Source organism: Coenobita brevimanus, chromosome 65 (genome assembly GCF_032717465.1).
Source record: "Coenobita brevimanus isolate Jiangsu-jjx chromosome 65, ASM3271746v2, whole genome shotgun sequence".
NCBI classification, from domain to species: Eukaryota; Metazoa; Arthropoda; class Malacostraca; order Decapoda; family Coenobitidae; genus Coenobita; species Coenobita brevimanus.
This window is the reverse complement of record NC_137018.1, coordinates 19,712,351-19,738,067: the sequence shown is the minus strand read 5'-3', so window position 1 is coordinate 19,738,067 and position 25,717 is coordinate 19,712,351. Positions and strand designations below refer to the sequence as shown.

Here is a 25,717-nt window from a genome sequence, read left to right as displayed (position 1 = left end):
CTGTGGGAAGAGATCTGCTTTATCAGTAGCAGAAATAGCTACAGAACCATCAGAGTAGAAAAGAGGAGGGAAGGATGATGAGGTAAAGTTGTTAGAAAGATTTTTGGCAAGGTGCCAGAAGGAGCGGGAAAAATTCGAGTTGGAGAGTTGAGAGCATTTAGTATGGATGAAATTATTTTTAGTAGAGCGAAGAACAGACTTAGCACAATTCCGGGCAGAAACGTAAAGATTATGTGATTCAGGGGTGGGTTGGCTCCAGTACCTTTTGTAGGCCCTCTCCTTGTTGCGGACAGCATTAGAACAAACGTGATTAAACCAAGGCTTTCTTGCGTTAGTCAAAGGATATGAGAAAGGAATGTATGCTTCCATGCCCGAGAGAATAACCTCCGTAATGTGCGAGGCACACTCAGATGGCTCCCGGCCAGGGAAGCAATAATCATTCCAGGGAAAATCAAAGAAGTACTGCCTGAGGGCCTCCCAGTCCACGGCTCCAAAATGCCACAGACGACGTTTCCCTGGAGGGTCCACAGGCCGTACCGGAGTGATAGGACAGGTTAAGGTAATAAAGTTGTGATCGGAGGAGCCCAACGGAGAGAAAAGATTAACAGAGTAAGCAGAAGGATTAGTTGTGAGGAAGAGGTCAAGTATGTTGGAGCTCTCTCCAAGGCGGTCAGGGATATGGGTAGGGTGCTGTACAAGCTGCTCTAGGTCATTAAGGATAGAAAAGATGTAGGCTTGTTCACCGGGTGGATCTGTGAAAGGAGAGGAGAGCCAAAGGTGGTGGTGAACATTGAAATCTCCTAGAATGGAGATGTCAGAGAAAGGAGAAATGGATAGAATGTGTTCCATCGTAGAAGTAAGATAGTCGAAGAATTTTTGATAGTAGAATTAGGGGATAAGTAAACAGCACAGATGTATTTAGTCAGAGAATGACAGGAAAGCCGAAGCCAGAGTGTAGAGAATTCAGAAGAATCGAGTTCAGGAACACGAGAACAAGATAAGTCGTTGCGTATATATACACAACAGCCACCTTTGGCTTTGAAATGAGTATAGAGAAAGTAGGAGGATATAAAAAGAGGGAACTGCTACAGTTAAATTGCACAAAGACTCAGAGAAATATTGCAGTTAAGAAAGTGTAGGTCAGGGAGGTAGTTTCACCAAAATTATTTACACCATGCATTGAAAGCATTTTCAGAAAACAAGAATGGAGGAATAAAGGAGTAAGCATAGATGTAGAAATCTTGAACCATTTAAGATCTGCAGATGACATTGTCCTAATCTCAGAAACACCTGAGACATTACAAGAAATGTTAAATGACCTACACAGAAAAAGTCTCAAAGCAGGGCTAAAGATGAACTGGAGTAAAACTAAGGCAATATTTAATTCAAATACATCAAAGAGCATGATCAAAATAAATGAAGAAATTCATGGAGAAGTTGAGGGGTGCAGTTACTTGGGGCAAACACCAAAACTAATGAAAGACCACGAAAGCGAAAAAAAAGACGCATTATCACTGGCTGGAAAGCTTTGGTGAACACAGAGACATGATGGAAATCAGCTTGCTAGTATGAGTGAAACGAAAAGCCTATGACGGATGTATAATCCCAGGTATGGCGTACGACTGAACTCTGAAAACTGACTAGAAAACAAAGTAATCTGTGCATTATGAGCAAAGGAAAGGTCAGTGTTCGGAACATCTTTGAGAAACAGGAAGAGATCAACTTGGATGAGAGAGAAGACTAAAGTCAAAGATTTTATGGAAGTTATAAAAGAACAGAAATGGAGGAGGAAAGGTCATGTAACAAAAATAAGGGATAACCAGTAGAGCAAAGGATGACTGACTGGACCGCAAAAGATTGCAAGCATAGCGGAAAAAGACCAGGCAGACGGTGGAGAGATGAAATAAAGAAATCTGCAGGCAAAACCTGGTAGAGATTGGCTCAGACAAGGAATTTGCGGAGAAGGTTGGGGCACTCCTTTGTTCAGCAGTGGGCCTGTAGTGGCTCCTGCTTATATATATATATATATATATATATATATATATATATATATATATATATATATATATATATATATATTGACCGCAAGTGTACTTTGTGCCAACGATACGAGTCTTTTTCAGAGGAAAAGAGGTTCAAAATCACTCCCTCGCAGCTTCATGGTGCTTGTTGTTTACGACGACATGTGAGAACATGGACTGGTCATACACAGGACCAAAAAGTATCCTTCAGAGGAGAATAGATGATATCGTAAATATCAGTACAGTTCGTGATGTTCCAAGAAGATTAATCTGGTTTCATGCTAATGTATGTATTATAAGACTACTTCCTATGGATAGGATTAAAAAAATAACAAACGATATACTGGATGCTCATGAAAGCACTACCCATTTTGTTTGTGGCATCATTTTCTCACAGAATGTACAATACACCGATACTTTTTGCCACACCCACCGGGGCGACCCTTACTGTGTCACTCACCCACTTACTCATTCACTAACTGAATCACTATGCCGTTTTGAAGGATAGGGTCCAGGCCTTATGAAGGTGTGTTGAGGGGTGGAGGAATGAATACATGCATACTAAAATACATACATACACAGAAATACACACTTCAAGAGTATTGGGCGACAGCGCACCTGCATCATGGCAGAAAGCCATAACATAGAGGTGGAGGGCAAAGCATTACATATATTTATATACTGTACAAACTAACATACAAACTGAAGTACACAATACAAGAATACTAATCGGTTGCTTACCTGAGTCGTGAGGAAATAGCCAGAAATATGCCACAGAGTGGCAGGACAGAGCACTGAGCATTTAGTGGTGCTGGAACGGCCTGTGAGCCAAGGGGGTGCACAAAGTGCTCAACCACTAATGAATTATTTCTTTCGTCTCAGCATTCGCAGGAGTGGGTGCGGTTGCCAAAAGTGTCCTTGGTTTTGATTGATCGAGTGACCTGTACAGTGGATATGAAAAACACGTGTGTTTGAAGTTCATATTGATTTAGAAGTTACACAGGTTCTAGTTCATTTATAGTTACTTAGGTTCCAGTCCATTTTCAGTTATATATATTCCGATTCCTTTGCAGTTATGTAGGTTCAAATCCATTTACAATTAAACTGGTTCGAGTCCACTGACAGTTACACTGATTCCAATTCATTTCGTTACAAAAGTTCCAATCCATTTTGCAGTCAAATAGCTTCCAATAAATTTACAGCTACATAGATTCAAATTCACTTACCATTACGTGGTTTGGAATCTATTAACAGTTTTGTGGTGCCTGCTGGCTACGTTGACGGGTGGAACATGGATTGGCTGTATGAGGGTGTGTTGGAGATGTGGTCGCAGTGGCAGCCGGGAGAGGTGGCTGAGGACGTGCGTCGCGGCGGTTTCTTCACGTACTCACCCATGCCTGGACTCAGGGTCATCTCGATCAACATGAACTATTGCAATATGGAGAACTGGTAGGTTCATTCTTTCACTTCATGGTATCAAATGCAGTATGGACGTAGAACTGATTTATTTTTACTATCTATACATATTCTGCTTATGAGAGGCCTATCGAACTGGAAGTGTTAGATACAGCCTCCGTGAAGTTATTCAATACTAGAGAACCATCGTAAGTTGGCAAGATTAGAATAAAAAATGCGTTACTGCACTTATAGAGCAGAAGCCCGGAGTGTTCTGGGTAGCTGGAAAGGTAATCAATTTTCCTGTACAAGTGTTCTATGTACATGATTGTATACGAAACTGAACGACTGGCAGACCTGCTGTGGTGGATCTGGCCAGGGGAGTGATTTAAAAGCCACTCCAAAGATGGACTAGTTCAGCTTTGTTGTGTAACCCAGTGAAACTATGTATAATGGACGTGGCATAGCTCAGTGTATAACAAATGGTCAATACCAGTAATTTTCAGTGGTGGGGTATCCCTGCCAGTGGCCAATAATTGGCCCCTCTAAGCTGATTTAGATCAGCTCTAGCGGTAACCCCTTGGAACCCATTGCAAAATGTTCAGCAAGACCCCAGATACAAGGAATGGCCACTGCCAGTAGTTTCCTGTGGTGTGGTGCCCCTGCCAGTTGGTCCCCAATATGCCCCACCCATGTCCCAACCTAGATCAGTTCATGAGGTAACCCATTGGAACCTGTTATGCTAGGTGAATTAGGCCGACTTCTCGTCCTAGAAACACCAGCTATAGAGCCTGGGTCCTCTTTCGAGACCAGAGCTAGAACACACAACGAGAAGTGCAGGACATAAAAACTCTGGACAACAACCTTACATTTGTATTATCTAAATTTCAACCATCAGCATACAATATGGATGGGAGTTATACACGATACACTATTCACTATCAAATGTACTAGATAGAGTAGAGGGCCCTGACTGGTATTGGTATCACACAGGATACTATCTAGTCGTAAGGACACTTAATGGATGCAGTACTTAAAGTGATGGTAGATTTCACACAGTTTGTTACTTGGGCTTGAGTACCAGTCTGAATACAAGTGTCTCGCCATATACTATGCAGTGGTAGCAGCACTAGTAAAACACAAGTACACAATATGAATATAGAGACACACAGTGCACTATGTAGTCACTAGAGCATTAGTCTGGCACTGTATACAGCACGAGCACTATAGCCACAATATGTACTGAGCAGTCACTGGTACACTGGGCAGGCTGGAGGAATCCAGCTAGGCTGCAGGAACCGGGTGGTCCCCAGGTGTCGGCCAGCTGTTGGAAGGGTCCTGTCTGGAGTCCCTTCTCCCAAACGCCACGGGATGACCCTCAAAGGTGATGTCGTCTGCTGCATGCTGCGTTCGGGCGTGGTGGAAGGCCCTCTACTTGTGGGGCCTGGCTGGGCAGTCTGGTCCTAGGGGCTCAGGCCAAACAGCGAGAGTAGGCACACTTGTCTGCACCCACCCTGGGGAGGAGGTCGCCATCGTCTAGGGCTTGGGAGATCACGCCCCGGGGTTACAGGGGCGCCGTGGGAAGTCCAGTATCTGTGATCTCCCTCCCGTCAGGCCGCTGTCAGGGTCAGGCTGCAGCATTGCCTTCGGCAGGAATCCATCAGCTGGTCGTCTCCCACAGGCACCGGCTGGATGGCACACTTTCCCAGGGACATAATGGGACCTCGCCACACTTCTTCCAGGCAGGAAGGTTCTTCCTGGGGGCTGCCTCTGTGAGGAGGAGCAGAGGAACATCCTGCTCGGCTACAGGAGGGGTGAGCTGAGCAAGGGTCATTCTCTGCTGGGGAAGTCTCAGGGGGTGAGAGACATTGGTGGTGGTGTCTTTCCCTGCCATGGCTGGAGGCTGTTGCTGAGGTCCCGTGGGCAACAGGGGGGGGCGGCTAGAGGCCATCCCTTCCCTGTCGGTGCGGCTAGAGGATGTCACTGGGGCCCAACTTCCTAACAGGACTGTGGGCGAGGTGTGGGCGGAGGCCATCATCTGACCACGGTTGCGGCTGGAGGCCGTCACTGGTGTCCTGCAAGGGGAGTGACATGCAGTCGAGGTGCGGGTGGAGGCCATCACCTGCCTGCTGGTGCAGCTGGAGGCTGTCACCGGTGTCCTACTCCAGGAGGCAGCTGCAGAAGGAGAGGGGGCGTACCTTTCTCTCCCTGAGTGTGGCTGGAGACCGTCACCGGTTTCTGCAGGAGAGGGGGGGGTTGGCAGCTCTGGAGCGGCTAGAGGCCATCTCTTTTAGTGTGTGGCTAGAGGCTGTTACTTTGTTCATGCGGCTAGAGGCCATCACGTTGTGTGTGTGGCCAGAGGCAGTGACTTTGCTCATGCGGCTAGAGGCCGTCACGTTGTGTGTGCAGCCAGAGACCGTCACTTTGCTCTTGCAGCTAGAGGCCATCACATTGTACATGCGGCTAGAGGCCGTCACGCTGTGTGTGCTGCTAGAGGCCGTCACTTGTTTTGAGCAGCTAGAGGCCATCTCTTTTATTGTGTGGCTAGAGGCTGTCTCAGGGGTGCTGCTCGGGACTAACTCTTCAGCCCCACCCTGAACCTGTTGAGGGCTGGTTCGGTTGGAGAGTAACGTACTCGGACTGTGACACACCCGCTGGGTCCGTTCCAGGGAATAAGGGCGCAAAGCAGTTGGGGACATAGGTCCATACTGCCTTGGCAATGCACGTGCCCTCAGAGCCCCTCCGTGGTCGCCTCCTGGGGGGGGTGTTGCTATGTCACGGTGGTGCTCAGTTGCCATGGTCCAGAGTTTTTATGTCCTGCTCTTCTTGTTGTGTGTTGTAGCTCCAGTCTCGAAAGAGGACCCTGGTTCTATAGCTGGTGCTTCTAGGATGAGAAGTTGGCCTAAAAAACACCTAGCATAACACTGGTGGCCAGTGGTGGTTCTCAATCTGGGCAGAATACAGGGAGGAGCAAACAGGGGCAACAGCAAAAATGGTAACAAAACCTCATGTACAATTACCCAAATTCAGCCAGGAACAATGACATACACACACACCTATCCATAATCAAACCACTGCTAGACATAGGGTTCAAGGATGACAAACAAAAAATAGCAGCCACCCTTCTCCTCTTGGGCAAAGCAGTGGCCAGTATTGCACCCAAAATTGTCCCGGAGCTGACATCTGCAAACTTTACCAAAATAGTGATCCAGGCCATCATGCCATCACTAGGAAGAGTTGTGGCACTCTCAGAACTCGACAGTTTAATCTATGGCAAAAACCTGGATGACACACTCATCCAGGCCAGGCGAACTTGTCACTGCCGCGTACCTGGAAACGGATGTAATAATCCGGGAACAACACACATTCAACACACTGCTAAGAGTTCTCCCCAGTATGGTCAAGGAACATTTTACATTACACGACCCTACAGGAGACCTAGATCAAGAGATCCAGCTCATATGATGCCTCCTAACCTCCAGCTCCACCCCACAACAGATCAACGTTGGCAGTAAATTCCCCAACCAAAGACCAGTGCTACACAACAAACTGCAGCCGCCCTCAACCCACACCAACCCCATGCAAACACCCAACCTACCCAGGGCGCACCCCACCAACAAGACCCCCAACCCCAAGGAGAACCAGAATTTAATTTCCATCAACCTGTGGGAATTCACTGCTTGCAGCCATAGATATCCACAACACATCAGAGAACAACTAAAGGCTGCCAGGCATAAACCAGTCATGCAGAGACAATTAAAGGTGTCCTCCCTCGATGACGAGGGCCCCAAGGACGCCGCTGCACCAATCGGGGACACTGACCTCAGGGAAATGGAGCCGGAGGAAGACGAGATTTCACTGCTGCTGAATTTTTAGGCCTGCCCCCGCACCTCCTCGTGGTGGCGGGGGCCACAGACAAGATGAGACTGAACAGGGTAAAAGCAAGGTTGCTGGTCAACACGGGAGCGGCCAGATCCTGCCTCTACAGTCACTTTTACTCCCGTCATAAGTCGGCTTTTGTCCCACTTTTCCCTACATCAGAGCATCTTGTGGACACAGGGGATGGCCCCCTACCTATCCAAGGGGGAAACCCAGGCCCTATGCACCAACATCCACCAATAAGTCTCTACAAAGCACAAGTTTATTGCATTCGACTTGACCTGCTGTGCGGATGATGGTTATCTGGGACTGAACCTCCTGCAGAAGCTATGCACGAACATCGATTGCCACAAGCGGAGGCTCCAGTTCCAGAAGACCCCAGACCCCCTTCCCACCCCCCCAGCCCCTGTGCACATACAGACCCCCCTCCTCTCCAACGCCCCCCTTCCCCCTCTTTCTCCTCCAGCTCCTCCTCCAGCCCACCACCCACACCCCACATTCCCAGTGACTATTGCATCCACCCTAACGATCCCTCCTCAGCACGAGGCTTGACTACATCTGAACAGGCCTGCTGGTGCCTCCGTCCTGTTCTCCCCTGACCTACCACCCGGGACCCTCTCGGTCTGTCTGCCGTCCCCCACCTTCCTCCCCTCCCACATTGCAGCAGTCAGAATAGCCAGCATCTCCACCATCCCCCTCACGCTACCTAAGGGATTAGTGGAAGGAGAGATGGAGGAGGCCAAGCCCTGCACCCCCCCACTCCCTCCCTCCACCCTGCCCCCCATACCTGAACATCCCTCACCCCACCAGGTGGACAGCCTCTGCCGCCTTCTCCTGGACTTCCAAGACCACTTTGTGTCAGGCCCTACTGACATCGGCCACACCACCTACCTGATGCATGAAATACATATCACTGGACCACCCATTCACTAACCATCCTGGCGAAAAAACCAAAACAATCGGCTGAGGAGGACCGGCAGGTCCAGGAAATGCTCAATGCCAGTGTCGTATCACCCTCCATCAGCCCTTGTCCTCCCCCATTGTCCTCGTCAAGAAGAAAGATGGCACCATGCGTTTTTGCATGGACTACTGCCGATTGAACGACGTAACCACTAAGGACGCCATGCCCCTTCCCAGGATAGACGACTTCCTCGACTCCCTCTATGGAGCCTCTTGGACCTGCAGTCAGGGTATTGGCAAGTCCCTGTACACCCCGAGGACAGGGGGAAAACTGCATTTTCCACTAACAATGGAAAACACTGTGAGTTCAGTGTTCTACCATTTGGACTCTGCAACACCCCCGCCACCTTTTCCAGATTAATGGAGTCTGTCCTGAGTGGCCTCACCTGGGAAATCTGCCTGGAATACCTGGACGATGTAATTATTTTCAGCCGAACATGGGCCGATCACCTCCAACGCCTAGGAAAGTCTTTCTATGCATCCACCAGGCCAACCTCAAGCTTAGGCCCTCCAAATGCGTCCTGGCCCCATGAACCGTCACCTTCTTGGGGCACATCATCTCTAAGGACAGAATATCACCCGATCCCGACAAGCTGCGTGCCATCACAGACCTCCCCCTACCGCGAGACGTTCACGAAGTCCGCGCCTTCCTGGGCCTCATGTTGTACTATTGGTGCTTCATGAAAGGGCTTGCCAACATTGCCAAGCCCCTCCATGACTTGCCCAAAAAAGGTGAGCATTTTACCTGGACCAACGAATGGAGAGCCGCTTTCCACGAAATAAAGAGCAAACTCAACGCCACCCCGATCATCTCCTTCCCCGACTACACCCTGTCCTTCTGCCTATATAAGGATGTATCATTGATAGCAATTGGCGCTGTCCTCGCCCAGATACAGGAAAGGCAAAAGCACATCATTGCCTGTGCCAGCCGCATCCTCAACCAGGCCAAAAGAAACTGCGCCACCACCAAACAAGAGTGCTTGGGAATCATCTGCATGCTAGAACATTTCTGGGACCACCTGTTGGGTACAAATGTCACTATCATCACCGACCACCAGTCACTCCAATGGCTACGGCAATCTAACACACATAATGCCCAACTTATTAGATGGAGGGAAATATTAGAAGAGTACACCAACGCCAACACTCTATCTTGACAGCCAGTCAACTCGATCTACAGCGAATCTGAACTCCTCCAACAATGGTGCAACATAGACTGCCCCTACTGGCTGCCACCACACCTGTTCTCTAAACTCCACCAGCAGGGTGACCACCTATAAACCCAGTCAGGACATATAGTGCTCGACCCCAAAACACCTTTGGATACCATGACGCACCTCCACTCTGACAATGGTATTCAGTTGGGCATCAAAGAACTGCTACAGGTATTCAACGATGCCTCCTGGACCCCTAACCCCTCCAACCTAGCCAAACAAGTTGCCCAGTCTTGCCAGGCCTGCGCACCAGGCAAGGATACCACCCACACACCAGGCCTTATGGAGAGCATCACTGCTCACACCCCCTGGCAATTACTATCTGTGGATGTAGTGGGCCCCCTACCACCCAAATCTGGCTACAGGTATATCATCACCTTCACAGACACCCTTTCAAAATTCCTCATTGCCTGCCCAGCCAAGGAACACCATGCAGTTGCTGTGGCTGACGCCCTTGTCCACCACGTCTTCCCATATTTTGGGATTCCCTAAGCCATGCACTTGGACAGTGCCCCCGAGTTCACCAGCGACATGTGGCAAGGACTCGCATACATCTTTGGCTACTGCCTCTTACACTCCTTCCCATACTGGCCCCAAGGGAATGGAATGTGTGAGAGGAGCCATCACACCCTCATGAACCAGGTGCAAACCCGACTAGAGGAAACCAAAAATGAGGACTGGCCGGCCCATGTCAAAATTTAATGCCCCCGGGACGACGGTATACCTCCCCTCGAAAGGGTATTTGGGGAGATCCCCCTCCTCCTACCACTACGACAGCACCTGCAGCCCCCAACCATGTCCCCCACGTCTGACCCTCTCCACCACCTCAAGAGGGGACTGCACCACCTACTGAAAAATCTAGATCTTCAGCTGAATGCCGCTCCATCCAGCCCTTACAGGCCAGGTGACTCAGTAGTGGTAGCAAAGCAACCCACACCCAGCAAAATCTCCCCGTGCTTTATGGGTCCATACACCATCACTCATGTCCCGAACTCCTACCAGGACACCATAGACTATCACAACACACAGCATACATATTGGAATTGCCATGTGCGCCCGTTCCTGACCACCACCACCCCACGCCACGACCCCACTCCCCCCATCACCCGCACCATCTCACCACCACCCACCACCCCAGATCCTCCATCTGACGCATACAGTTGCTACATCATACCCTTCTCCTCCCTGCCCTCCTCCCCGCCAGCCCACTCCCTCACTACACCTTACACCTCCTCAGCGACCATCTCACCGCCGCCGCAAATCCATCCACCTGATCCGGGGACCTCAAATCCACCCCCCTCCATAGTGCACCCACAGCCCTGCACGCCACCCGTTGCTGTCTCCACTCCCACATCATCCCCCCCACCCACTACACCTCGCTCTTCACCCACAACCAATCCTACACCCGAAACACTGCCTGGCACCACTACCCACATCACCCCGTCATCAAACACCCAGAGATCACGCGCATCCCCGACACCACGAGGCCCCACTCCTCCCTCACCACCCACCCCCTCACCAAACACTCGCATGTCACGACCAACCTCGGCACCACACACCCACCCCGAAAACCACCATCACATGCTCCGGCCATCTTTCACACCCAGCAGCCAGATACTCCACCACACCTTCCCCTATTCCTCCCACCTCGCCTCCACCATCAGATCAAACCACCCCTACCCCTCACAACCCCAACACCGCCCCCATAACACTCATGCTACACCAAGTTCAGTGGAAATATCCACCCACCCCTATCCCCAGGATAAACAGCTGCACCTATCCTCAGTGACTGCATAAAACCTCCACCACCTCACCGGTTCCCAGCATTCAGCTGAGGTACACCAAACACTGGCCACCACAAGCCATGAAGATATGGCATGTCACCTGAGCCCCAACCTACAGAGGGAAGCAACTCGTCCTTGGGCCCCACTATCTCCTTCGACTCCTCCACACAACACACCAAGCCTTCACCCTCTGTCACCTATGCCCCTCACCAGGACCTGAACCTACTCACCTCACACTGGACCACCCTCCTCCAGCACCTGACACCCGCCCACAGCACCACCACCACCAACACGTACTACCTCCAGCCACGGGGATGTGACTTTTTCTCCCAAGACGGTGGTGAAATATCGACCGTGGCAACTGAAAACCACCGGGACATAGAGACACCCCCCCCAGGAGGTGACCACGGAGGGGCTCTGAGGGAGCGCGCATTGCCAGGGCAGTATGGACCTATGTCCCTGACCACCTTGCACCCTCCTTCCCCGGAATGGACCCAGCAGGAGTGTTGCAGTCCGAGTACATTACCCTCCAACCGGACCAGCCCTCGACAGGTTCGGGGTGGGGCTAATGAGTCAGTCCCGAGCAGCACCCCTGTGATGACCTCTAGCCACACAAAGAAAAAGACGGCCTTAGGTGTTTTTAGGCCGACTTATCGTCCTACAAACACCAGCTAGAGAGCCGGGGCTAGAACACACAACAAGAAGTGCAGGACATAAAAACTCTGGACAACAACCTTACACGTGTATTATCTAAATTACAACCATCAGCATACAATAGGGATGGGAGTTATACGTGATACACTATTCACTATCAAAAGTACTAGACAGACTAGAGGACCCTGACTGGTTTATGTGGTATTGGTATCATGCAGGATACTATCCAGTCGTAAGGACACTGAGCAGACACTCTACACAAAGTGATGGTAGATTTCACACAGTTTGTTACTTGGACTCAAGTACCAATCTGAATACAAGTGTATTACCGTATACTGTGCAGTGGTAGCAGCACTAGTAAAACACAAGTACACAGTATGAGTATAGAGACACACAGTGCACTATGTAGTCACTAGAGCATTAGTCTGGCACTGTATACAACACGAGCACTATAGTCACAAAATGTATTGAGCAGTCACTGTTACACTGGGTAGGCTGGAGGAATCCAGCTAGGTGCAGGAGCCAGGTGGTCCCCAGGTGTCGGCAGGTGTTGGAAGGGTCCTGTCTGGAATCCCTTCTCCCAAGAGCCACGGGATGACCCTCAAAGGTGATGTCGTCTGCTGCATGCTGCGGTCAGGTGTGGTGGAAGGCCCTCTACTTGTTGGACCTGGCTGGGCAGTCTGGTCCTTGGGGCTCGGGCCAAACAGTGCGAGTAGGTGCGCTTGTCTGTGTCCCCCCTGGGGAGGAGGTCAATGTTGTCTAGGGCTGGGGAGGTCGTGCCCTGGGGTTACAGGGACGCCATGGGGAGTCTGGCATCTGCAGTCTCTCTCCCGTCAGGCTGCTGTCAGGGTCGGTCTGCAGTGTCGCCTCTGGCAGGAGTCCGTCAGCTGGTCATCTCCCTTGGGTACTGGATGGATGGCACACACTCCCGGGGACAGCACGGGACCTTGCCACACTTCTTCCAGGCAGGAAGGTTCCTCCTGGGGGCTTCCTCTGTGAGGAGGAGCGAAGGAACGTCCCGCTTGGCTACAGGAGGGGCGAGCTGAGCAAGGGTTGTCCTCCGTTGGGGAAGTCTCAGGGGGTGAAGACTTTGGTGGTGGTGTCTCTCCCTGGTGCAGCTGGAGGCCGTCGCTGAGGTCCCATGAGCAAGAGGGGGAGGACGGCTAGAAGCTGTCCCTTCCCTGTCGGTGCAGCTAGAGGCCGTCACTGGGGCCCGACTTCCTAACAGGACCATGGGCGAGGTGAGGGCGGAGGCCGTCACCTGACCACGGATGTGGCTGGTGTCCATCACCAACGTCCTGCAAGGGTAATGACGTGCAGTCGAGGTGTGGGCGGAGGCCGCCACCTGCCTGCTGGTGTGGCTGGAGGCCATCACCGGTGTCCTACTCCCAGAGGCAGCTGCAGAAGGAGAGGGGGCGTACCTTTCTCTCCCCGAGTGTGGCTGGAGGCTGTCACCGGTTTCTACAGGAGAAGGGGGGGAGGTTGGCAGCACTGGAGCAGCTAGAGGCCGTCTCTTTTATTGTGCAGTAAGAGGTCGTCACGTTCTGTGTGTGGCTAGAGGCCATCACTTGTTTTGAATGGCTAGAGGCCATCTCTTTTATTGTGCGGTTAGAGGCCATCAGGGGGTTGCTGCTCTGGACTGACTCCTCAGCCCCACCCTAAACCTGTCGAGGGCTGGTTCAGTTGGGGGGTAATGTACTTGGACTGCGACACTCCTGCTGGGTCCGTTCCAGGGAATAAGGGCACAAGGTAGTCGGGGACATAGGTCCATACTGCCTTGGCAACGCACGTGCCCTCAGAACCCCTCCGTGGTCGCCTCTTGGGGGAGGTGTCACTATGTCCCGGTGGTGCTCAGTTGCCATGGTTGATATTTCAGAACCCATTGCAAAATGTTCCGTAGGACACCAGTACAATCAAGCTTCTTCGCATTGGCTAGCAGATTCTTCTGAAAAAATATACTTGACATTATTGTTCTATGCTTCCAAGGAGACCATCCTGATATCGGACGACGGGCAGGCTCAGCTCATACATGGCCTGGTCTTCGTCATGGACCTTGTAAATTAACCACAGATCAACTGATGTTCTGACAGAATTATAAGCACTCTCTATCGCAGTTCAGTTGTGCTGCTCATCAAGCATTCATATATATTTTTTTTTCTTAATTAGATTGCGTTACGTATATGGGTTATAATTTCTTGTTGTTTGTAATATCCTTAGATAAGAATATAAAAGATTAAACTTTGCATGATTTTGGTGAATCTATACAACAGAATTGCCAGCCTATCTTAGTGGGGCTGAAATTCACAACTGACCTATACTTACAGATATGAAGAAGTATATCATTAGAATGTCTTCTGTGATGATAATGCCAAAGACAAGTATAACTATAAGCATATTCAGGAAGATTGAGATCTTTAAGGCATTATTATACGGAGAGTTATTCTTTATAATTCACATAGATAGGCATATGGATTCCCTGTAGGCATTAAAAAAATCCATTTACAGATATGTGTACGTGATAAGTCCAAAATTTGAACTTCAGTAATAAATAAGAAATAAACTCTTAAGTGGAGGGCTTGTCGTATCATATATCACGAAACCAGGTTAGGCCTATTGCAACCTGCAGGGGTACCCCATCACTGGAAATTACTGGCAGTGGCGATTCATTTTATCTGGTGAACTGCTGAACATTTTGTGGGTTCAATCGGGTTACCTCATGAACTGTTCTAGGTCAGTACATGGCTGGGGCAACTTGGGGACCAACTGGCAGGGGCACCACACCACTGGAAACTACTGGCAGTGGCCATTCCTTGTATCTGAGGTCTTGCTGAACATTTTGCAATGGGTTCCAAGGGGTTACCGCTAGAGCTGATCTAGATCAGCTTAGAGGGGCCAATTATTGGCCACTGGCAGGGATACCCCACCACTGAAAATTACTCGTATTGACCATTTGTTATACACTGAGCTATGCCACGTCCATTATACATAGTTTCACTGGGTTACACAACAAAGCTGAACTAGTCCATCTTTGGAGTGGCTTTTAAATACTCCCCTGGCCAAATCCACCACAGCAGGTCTGCCAGTCGTTCAGTTTCGTATACAATCATGTATACAGAACACTTGTACCGGAAAATTGATTACCTTTCCAGCTCACCAGAACACCTCAGGCTTCCGTTCTCTCAAGGCAGTAGCATGTAGAGGTGTATGCTATGTTGGAGGACTAATGGACCTTGAGAACTGGCTGTGAAGCCAATACCCAGAGTCGGAGACCTAAAAGAAAAAGTATGAAATTTTTAAACATATACCTTACCATCAGACGATTCTTATTTAGGTTAGAGAATGTCTCTCGTAGCAAGTAGGGATTTTCAAAATCAGGGGACGTCATTTCTACTTTCATTCCTGATAATGAATAAACAGTTTCTTTAGAAGGGGGGGGAGAAGCCCAGATCACTGAATGGATTAATGAAGGTTGTAGCTGACCCCTTTGGTTAAAGAAATCTCTCCTGAACAGGGTAAAAGCGATGTTGCTGGTCGACACGGGAGTGGCCAGATCCTGCCTCTACAGTCACTTTTACTTCCGTCATAAGTCGGCTTTTGTCCCGCTTTTCCCTACATCAGAGCATCTTGTGGACACAGGGGATGGCCCCCTTCCTATCCAAGGGGGAAACCCCCAGGCCCTACGCACCAACATCCACCAATAAGTCTCTACTTAGCACAAGTTTATTGTATTCGACTTGACCTGCTGTGCGGATGATGGTTATCTGGGACTGAACCTCCTGCAGAAGCTATGCACGAACATCGATTGCCACAAGCGGAGGCTCCAGTTCCAGAAGACCCCAGGCCCCTTTCCCAGCCCCCCAGCCCCTGTGCACATGCAGACCCCCCCTCCTCTGCAACACCCCCCTTCCTCCTCTTTCTCCTGCAGCTCCTACTCCAGCCCACCACCCACACCCCACATTCCCAGTGACTATTGCATCTGCCCTAACGATCCCTCCTCAGCACGAGGCTTGACTACATCTGAACAGGCCTGCTGGAGCCTCCATGCTGTTCTCCCCTGACCTACCACCCGGGACCCTCTCGGTCTGTCTGCTGTCCCCCACCTTCCTCTCCCCCCACATTGCAGCAGTCAGAATAGCCAGCATCTCCACCACCCCCCTCACGCTACCTAAGGGATTAGTGGAAGGAGAGATGGAGGAGGCCGAGTCCTGCACCCCCCCACTCCCTCCCTCCACCCTGCCCCCATTCCTGAACATCCCTCACCCCACCAGGTGGACAGCCTCTGCCGCCTTCTCCTGGACTTCCAAGACCACTTTGTGTCAAGCCCTACTGACATCGGCCACACCACCTACCTGATGCATGAAATACATATCACTGGACCACCCATTCACTAACCATCCTGGCAAAAAAAAAAAAAACAAATGGCTGAGGAAAACCGGCAGGTCCAGGAAATGCTCAATGCCAGTGTCGTATCACCCTCCATCAGCCCTTGGTTCTCCCCCATTGTCCTTGTCAAGAAGAAAGATGGCACCATGCGTTTTTGCATGGACTACTGCCGATTGAACGATGTAACCACTAAGGACGCCATGCCCCTTCCCAGGATAGACGATTTCCTCGACTCCCTCTATGGAGCCTCTTGGACCTCCAGTCAGGGTATTGGCAAGTCCCTGTACACCCCGAGGACAGGGGGGAAACTGCATTTTCCACTAGCAATGGAAAACACTGTGAGTTCAGTGTTCTACCATTTGGACTCTGCAACACCCCCGCCACCTTTTCCAGATTAATGGAGTCTGTCCTGAGTGGCTTCACCTGGGAAATCTGCCTGGAATACCTGGACGATGTAATTATTTTCAGCCGAACATGGGCCGATCACCTCCAACGCCTAGGAAAGTTTTTCTACGCATCCACCAGGCCAACCTCAAGCTCAGGCCCTCCAAATGCATTCTGGCCCCATGAACCGTCACCTTCTTGGGGCACATCATCTCTGAGGATAGAATATCACCCGACCCCGACAAGCTGCGTGCCATCACAGACCTCCCCCTACCGCGAGACGTTCACGAAGTCCGCGCCTTCCTGGGCCTCATGTTGTACTATTGGTGCTTCATGAAAGGGCTTGCCAACATTGCCAAGCCCCTCCATGATTTGCCCAAAAAAGGCGAGCATTTTACCTGGACCAACGAATGGAGAGCCACTTTCCAGGAAATAATGAGCAAACTCAACGCCACAACGATCGTCTCCTTCCCCGACTACACCCTGTCCTTCTGCCTATATAAGGATGTATCATTGATAGCAATTGGCACTGTCCTCGCCCAGATACAGGATAGGCAAAAGCACATCATTGCCTGTGCGAGCCACACCCTCAACCAGGCCAAAAGAAACTGCGCCACCACCAAACAGGAGTGCCTGGGCATCATCTGGGTGCTAGAACATTTCTGGGACCACCTGTTGGGTACAAATGTCACTATCATCACCGACCACCAGTCACTCCAATGGCTACAGCAATCTAACACACACAATGCCCAACTTATTAGATGGAGGGAAATATTAGAAGAGTACACCAATGCCGACACTCTATCTTGACAGCCAATCAACTCGATCTACAGCGAATCTGAAAGCCTCCAAATATGGTGCAACATAGGCTGCCCCTACTGGCTGCCACCACACCTGTTCTCTAAACTCCACCAGCAGGGTGACCACCTATTTACCCATTCGGGACATATAGTGCTCGACCCTAAAACCCTTATGGACACCATGACGCATCTCCACTCTGACAATGGTATTCAGTTGGGCATCAAAGAACTGCTACAGGTATTCAACGATGCCTCCTGGACCCCTAACCCCTCCAACCTAGCCAAACAAGTTGCCCAGTCTTGCCAGGCCTGCGCACCAGGCAAGGATACCATCCACACACCAGGCCTTTTGGGGAGCATCACTGCTCACGCCCCCTGGCATTACTATCTGTGGATGTAGTGGGCCCCCTACCACCCAAATCTGGCTACAGGTATATCATCACCTTCACAGACACCCATTCAAAATTCCTCATTGCCTGCCCAGCCAAGGAACACCATGCAGTCGCTGTGGCTGATGCCCTTGTGTACCACGTCTTCCCATATTTTGGGATTCCCCAAGCCATGCACTTGGACAGTGCCCCCGAGTTCACCAGCACCATGTGGCAAGAACTTGCAAACATCTCTGGCTACTACCTCTTACACTCCTTCCCATACTGGCCCCAAGGGAATGGAATATGTGAGAGGAGCCATCACACCCTCATGAACCAGGTGCAAACCCGAATAGAGGAAACCAAAAATGAGGACTGGCCGGCTCATGTCAAAATTTAATTCCCCCGGGACGACGGTATACCTCCCCTAGAAAGGGTATTTGGGGAGATCCCCCTCCTCCTACCACTACGACAGCACCTGCAGCCCCCAACCATGTCCCCCACGTCTGACCCTCTCCACCACCTCAAGAGGGGACTGCATCACCTACTGAAAAATCTAGATCTTCAGCTGACTGCCGCTCCATCCAGCCCTTACAGGCCAGGTGACTCAGCAGTGGTAGCAAAGCAACCCACACCCAGCAAAATCTCCCCGTGCTTTATGGGTCCATACACCATCACTCATGTCCCGAACTCCTACCAGGACACCATAGACTACCACAACACACAGCGTACATATTGGAATTGCCATATGCGCCCGTTCCTGACCACCACCACCCGACGCCAGGACCCCACTCCCCCCATCACCCGCACCATCTCACCACCACCCACCACCCCAGATCCTCCATCTGACGCATACAGTTGCTACATCACACCCTCCTCCTCCCTGCCCTCCTCCCCTACTCCTTCCCCGCCAGCCCACTCCCTCACTACACCTCACACCTCCTCAGCCACCATCTCACCGCCGCCGCAAATCCATCCACCTGATCCGGGGACCTCAAATCCACCCCCCTCCATAGTGCACCCACAGCCCTGCACGCCACCCGTTGCTGCCTCCACCCCCACATCATCCTCCCCACCCGCTACACCTCACTCTCCACCCACAACCAATCCTACACCCGAAACACCGCCTGGCACCACTACCCACACCACCCCGTCATCAAACACCCAGAGATCACGCGCATCCCCGACACCACGAAGCCCCACTCCTCCCTCACCAAACACTCGCATGTCACGCCCAACCTCGGCACCATGAGTCCGCACCCCTACCTCACCACCCACACCCACCCCGAAAACCACCATCACATGCTCCGGCGATCTTTCACACCCACCAGGCAGATACTCCACCACACCTTCCCCTACTCCTCCCACCTCGCCTCCACCATCAGATCAAACCACCCCTACCCCTCACAACCCCAACACCGCCCCCATAACACTCATGCTACACCAAGTCCAGTGGAAATATCCACCCACCCCTATCCCCAGGATCAACAGCTGCACCTATCCTCAGTGACTGCATAAAACCTCCACCACTTCACCGGTTCCCAGCATTCAGCTGAGGTACACCAAACACTGGCCACCACAAGCCATGAAGATATGGCATGTCACCTGAGCCCCAACCTACAGAGGGAAGCAACACGTCCTTGGGCCCCACTATCTCCTTCGACGCCTCCACTCAACACATCAAGCCTTCACCCTCTGTCACCTATGCCCCTCACCAGGACCTGAACCTACTCACCTCACACTGGACCACCCTCCTCCAGCACCTAACACTCGCCCACAGCACCACCACAACCACCAACACGTACTACCTCCAGCCACGAGGATGTGACTTTTTCTCCCAAGACGGTGGTAAAATATCGACCGTGGCAACTGAAAACCACCGGGACATAGAGACACCCCCCCCCAAGGAGGCGACCACGGAGAGTCTCTGAGGGTGCGCACATTGCCAAGGCAGTATGGACTTATGTCCCTGACCACCTTGCACCCTCCTTCCCCGGAACGGACCCTACGGGAGTGTTGCAGTCCGAGTACATTACCCTCCAACCGGACCAGCCCTCGACAGGTTCGGGGTGGGGCTAATGAGTCAGTCCCGAGCAGCACCCCTGTGATGGCCTCTAGCCACACAAAGAAAAAGATGGCCTTAGGTGTTTTTAGGTCGACTTCTCGTCCTACAAACACCGGCTAGAGAGCCGGGGCTAGAACACACAACAAGAAGTGCAGGACATAAAAACTCTGGACAACATCCTTACACGTGTATTATCTAAATTACAACCATCAGCATACAATAGGGATGGGAGTTATACATGATACACTATTCACTATCAAAAGTACTAGACAGACAAGAGGACCCTGACTGGTTTATGTGGTATTGGTATCATGCAGGATACTATCCAGTCGTAAGGACACTGAGCGGACACTGTACACAAAGTGATGGTAGATTTCACACAGTTTGTTACTTGGGCTCAAGTACCAATCTGAATACAAGTGTCTCGCCGTATACTGTGCAGTGGTAGCAGCACTAGTAAAACACAAGTACACAGTATGAGTATAGAGACACACGGTGCACTATGTAGTCACTAGAGCATTAGTCTGGCACTGTATACAACAAGAGCACTTTAGTCACAATATGTACTGAGCAGTCACTGTTACACTGGGTAGGCTGGAGGAATCCAACTAGGCTGCAGGAGCCAGGTGGTCCCCGGGTGTTGGCCAGGTGTTGGAAGGGTCCTGTCTGGAATCCCTTCTCCCAAGAGCCACGAGATGACCCTCAAAGGTGACATCGTCTGCTGCATGCTGCGGTCAGGCGTGGTGGAAGGCCTTCTACTTGTTGGACCTGGCTGGGCAGTCTGGTCCTAGGGGCTCGGGCCAAACAGTGCGAGTAGGTGCGCTTGTCTGTGCCCCCCTTGGGAAGGAGGTCAATGTTGTCTAGGGCTGGGGAGGTCGTGGCCAGGGGTTACAGGGACGCCATGGGGAGTCTGGCATCTGCGGTCTCTCTCCCGTCAGGCCACTGTCAGGGTCAGTCTGCAGTGTCGCCTCTGGCAGGAGTCCGTCAGCTGGTCATCTCCCTTGGGTACTGGCTGGATGGCACACACTCCTGGGGACAGCACGGGACCTTGCCACACTTCTTCCAGGCAGGAAGGTTCCTCCTGGGGGCTTCCTCTGTGAGGAGGAGCGAAGGAACGTCCCGCTTGGCTACAGGAGGGGCGAGCTGAGCAAGGGTTGTCCTCCATTGGGGAAGTCTCAGGGGGTGAAGACTTTGGTGGTGGTGTCTCTCCCTGGTGCAGCTGGAGGCCGTCGCTGAGGTCCCGTGAGCAACAGGGGGAGGACGGCTAGAAGCTGTCCCTTCCCTGTCGGTGCAGCCAGAGGCCGTCACTGGGGCCCGACTTCCTAACAGGACCATGGGCGAGGTGAGGGCGGAGGCCGTCACCTGACCACGGATGCGGCTGGTGTCCATCACCAACGTCCTGCAAGGGTAATGACGTGCAGTCGAGGTGTGGGCGGAGGCCGTCACCTGCCTGCTGGTGTGGCTGGAGGCCATCACCGGTGTCCTACTCCCAGAGGCAGCTGCAGAAGGAGAGGGGGCGTACCTTTCTCTCCCCAAGTGTGGCTGGAGGCTGTCACCGGTTTCTACAGCAGAAGGGGGGGAGGTTGGCAGCACCGGAGCAGCTAGAGGCTGTCTCTTTTATTGTGCAGTAAGAGGTCGTCACGTTCTGTGTGTGGCTAGAGGCCATCACTTGTTTTGAATGGCTAGAGACCGTCTCTTTTATTGTGCGGTTAGAGGCCATCAGGGGGGTGCTGCTCCAGACTGACTCCTCAGCCCCACCCTGAACCTGTCGAGGACTGGTTCAGTTGGAGGGTAATGTACTTGGACTGCGACACTCCTGCTGGGTCCGTTCCAGGGAATAAGGGCACAAGGTAGTCGGGGACATAGGTCCATACTGCCTTGGCTACGCACGTGCCCTCAGAACCCCTCCGTGGTCGCCTCTTGGGGGAGGTGTCGCTATGTCTCGGTGGTGCTCAGTTGCCATGGTCGATATTTCAGAACCCATTGCAAAATGTTCCGCAGGACACCAGCACAATCAAGCTTCTTCGCATTAGCTAGCAGATTCTTTTGTAAAAATAAACTTGAAATTATTGTTCTATGCTTCCAAGGAGACCATCCTGATATCGGACGACGGGCAGGCTCGGCTCTTACGTGACCTGGTCTTCGTCATGGACCTTGTAAATTAACCACAGATCAACTGATGTTCTGACAGAATTATAAGCACTCTGTATCACAGTTCAGTTGTGCTGCTCATCAAGCATTCATCTTTTTTTTTTCTTAATTAGATTGCGTTACGTATATGGGTTATAATTTCTTGTTGTTTGTAATATCCTTAGATAAGAATATAAAAGATTAAACTTTGCATGATTTTGGTGAATCTATACAACAGAATTGCCAGCCTATCTTAGTGGGGCTGAAATTCACAACTGACCTATACTTACAGATATGAAGAAGTATATCATTAGAATGTCTTCTGTGATGATAATGCCAAAGACAAGTATAACTATAAGCATATTCAGGAAGATTGAGATCTTTAAGGCATTATTATACGGAGAGTTATTCTTTATAATTCACATAGATAGGCATATGGATTCCCTGTAGGCATTAAAAAAATCCATTTACAGATATGTGTACGTGATAAGTCCAAAATTTGAACTTCAATAATAAATAAGAAATAATCTCTTAAGTGGAGGGCTTGTCGTATCATATATCACGAAACCAGGTTAGGCCTATAGCAACCTGCAGGGGTACCCCATCACTGGAAATTACTGGCAGTGGCGATTCATTTTATCTGGTGAACTGCTGAACATTTTGTGGGTTCAATCGGGTTACCTCATGAACTGTTCTAGGTCAGTACATGGCTGGGGCAACTTGGGGACCAACTGGCAGGGGCACCACACCACTGGAAACTACTGGCAGTGGCCATTCCTTGTATCTGGGGTCTTGCTGAACATTTTGCAATGGGTTCCAAGGGGTTACCGATAGAGCTGATCTAGATCAGCTTAGAAGGGCCAATTATTGGCCACTGGCAGGGATACCCCACAACTGAAAATTACTGGTATTGACCATTTGTTATACACTGAGCTATGCCACGTCCATTATACATAGTTTCACTGGGTTACACAACAAAGCTGAACTAGTCCATCTATGGAGTGGCTTTTAAATCACTCCCCTGGCCAGATCCACCACAGCAGGTCTGCCAGTCGTTCAGTTTCGTATACAATCATGTACATAGAACACTTGTACAGGAAAATTGATTACCTTTCCAGCTTCCCAGAACACCTCAGGCTTCCGTTCAATCAAGCCAGTAGCATGTAGAGGTGTATGGTATGTTGGAGGACTACTGGACCTTGAGAACTGGCTGTGAAGCCAATACCCAGAGTCGGAAACCTAAAAGAAAAAGTATGAAATTTTTAAAGATATACCTTACCATCAGACGATTCTTATTTAGGTTAGCGAATGTCTCTCGTAGCAAGTAGGGATTTTCAATCAGGGGACGTCATTTCTACTTTCATTCCTGATAATGAATAAACAGTTTCTTTAGAAGGGGGGGTGGGAAGCCCAGATCACTGAACGGATTAATGAAGGTTGTAGCTAACCCCTTTGGTTAAAGAAATCTCTCCTGAACAGGGTAAAAGTGATGTTGCTGGTCGACACGGGAGTGGCCAGATCCTGCCTCTACAGTCACTTTTACTTCCGTCATAAGTCGACTTTTGTCCCGCTTTTCCCTGCATCAGAGCATCTTGTGGACACAGGGGATGGCCCCCTTCCTATCCAAGGGGGAAACCCAGGCCCTACGCACTGACATCCACCAATAAGTCTCTACTTAGCACAAGTTTATTGTATTCGACTTGACCTGCTGTGCGGATGATGGTTATCTGGGACTGAACATCCTGCAGAAGCTATCCACGAACATCGATTGCCACAAGTGGAGGCTCCAGTTCCAGAAGACCCCAGACCCCTTTCCCACTGCCCCAGCCCCTGTGCACATGCAGACCCCCCTCCTCTCCAACGCCCCCCTTCCCCATCTTTCTCCTCCTCCAGCCCACCACCCACACCCCACATTCCCAGTGACTATTGCATCCACCCTAACGATCCCTCCTCAGCACGAGGCTTGACTACATCTGAACAGGCCTGCTGGTGCCTCCGTCCTGTTCTCCCCTGACCTACCACCCGGGACCCTCTCGGTCTGTCTGCCGTCCCCCACCTTCCTCTCCCCCCACATTGCAGCAGTCAGAATAGCCAGCATCTCCACCATCCCCCTCACGCTACCTAAGGGATTAGTGGAAGGAGAGATGGAGGAGGCCGAACCCTGCACCCCCCCCACTCCCTCCCTCCACCCTGCCCCCCATACCTGAACATCCCTCACCCCACCAGGTGGACAGCCTCTGCCGCCTTCTCCTGGACTTCCAAGACCACTTTGTGTCAGGCCCTACTGACATCGGCCACACCACCTACCTGATGCATGAAATACATGTCACTGGACCACCCATTCACTAACCATCCTGGCGAAAAACCTAAAACAATTGGCTGAGGAAGACCGGCAGGTCCAGGAAATTCTCAATGCCAGTGTCGTATCACCCTCCATCAGCCCATGGTCCTCCCCCATTGTCCTCGTCAAGAAGAAAGATGGCACCATGCGTTTTTCCATGGACTACTGCCGATTGAACGACGTAACCACTAAGGACGCCATGCCTCTTCCCAGGATAGACGACTTCCTCGACTCCCTCTATGGAGCCTCTTGGACCTCCAGTCAGGGTATTGGCAAGTCCCTGTACACCCCGAGGACGGGGGGAAAACTGCATTTTCCACTAGCAATGGAAAACACTGTGAGTTCAGTGTTCTACCATTTGGACACTGCAACACCCCCGCCACCTTTTCCAGATTAATGGAGTCTGTCCTGAGTGGCTTCACCTGGGAAATCTGCCTGGAATACCTGGACGATGTAATTATTTTCAGCCGAACATGGGCCAATCACCTCCAACGCCTAGGAAAGTCTTTCTATGCATCCACCAGGCCAACCTCAAGCTCAGGCCCTCCAAATGCGTCCTGGCCCCATGAACCATCACCTTCTTGGGGCACAGCATCTCTAAGGACAGAATATCACCCGACCCCGACAAGCTGAGTGCCATCACAGACCTCCCCCTACCGCGAGACATTTACGAAGTCCGCGCCTTTCTGGGCCTCATGTTGTACTATTGGTGCTTCATGAAAGGGCTTGCCAACATTGCCAAGCCCCTCCATGACTTGCCCAAAAAAGGTGAGCATTTTACCTGGACCAACGAATGGAGAGCCGCTTTCCACGAAATAAAGAGCAAACTCAACGCCACCTCGATCGTCTCCTTCCCCGACTACACCCTGTCCTTCTGCCTATATAAGGATGTATCATTGATAGCAATTGGCACTGTCCTCGCCCAGATACAGGAAAGGCGAAAGCACATCATTGCCTGTGCCAGCCGCACAGTCAAATAGGCCAAAAGAAACTGCGCCACCACCAAACAAGAGTGCCTGGGCATCATCTGGGTGCTAGAACATTTCTGGGACCACCTGTTGGGTACAAATGTCACTATCATCACCGACCACCAATCACTCCAATGGCTACGGCAATCTAACACACACAATGCCCAACTTATTAGATGGAGGGAAATATTAGAAGAGTACACCAACGCCGACACTCTATCTTGACAGCCAATCAACTCGATCTACAGCGAATCTGAACTCCTCCAACAATAGTGCAACATAGACTGCCCCTACTGGCTGCCACCACACCTGTTCTCTAAACTCCACCAGCAGGGTGACCACCTATATACCCAGTCAGGACATATAGTGCT

The 25,717-nt window shown here is 51.0% G+C and overlaps 1 protein-coding gene across 1 annotated transcript in view; it reads left to right on the top strand.

Moving 5' to 3' along the window:
- LOC145404943 (sphingomyelin phosphodiesterase-like) overlaps positions 1-25,717 on the top strand; it is a 102,303-nt gene that overhangs the window by 42,709 nt on the left and 33,877 nt on the right. The window contains exon 6 of the mRNA XM_080276447.1: positions 3,276-3,470. Coding sequence (XP_080132573.1) covers positions 3,276-3,470 — 195 coding nt within the window. The remainder of the gene's footprint in view (positions 1-3,275; positions 3,471-25,717) is intronic.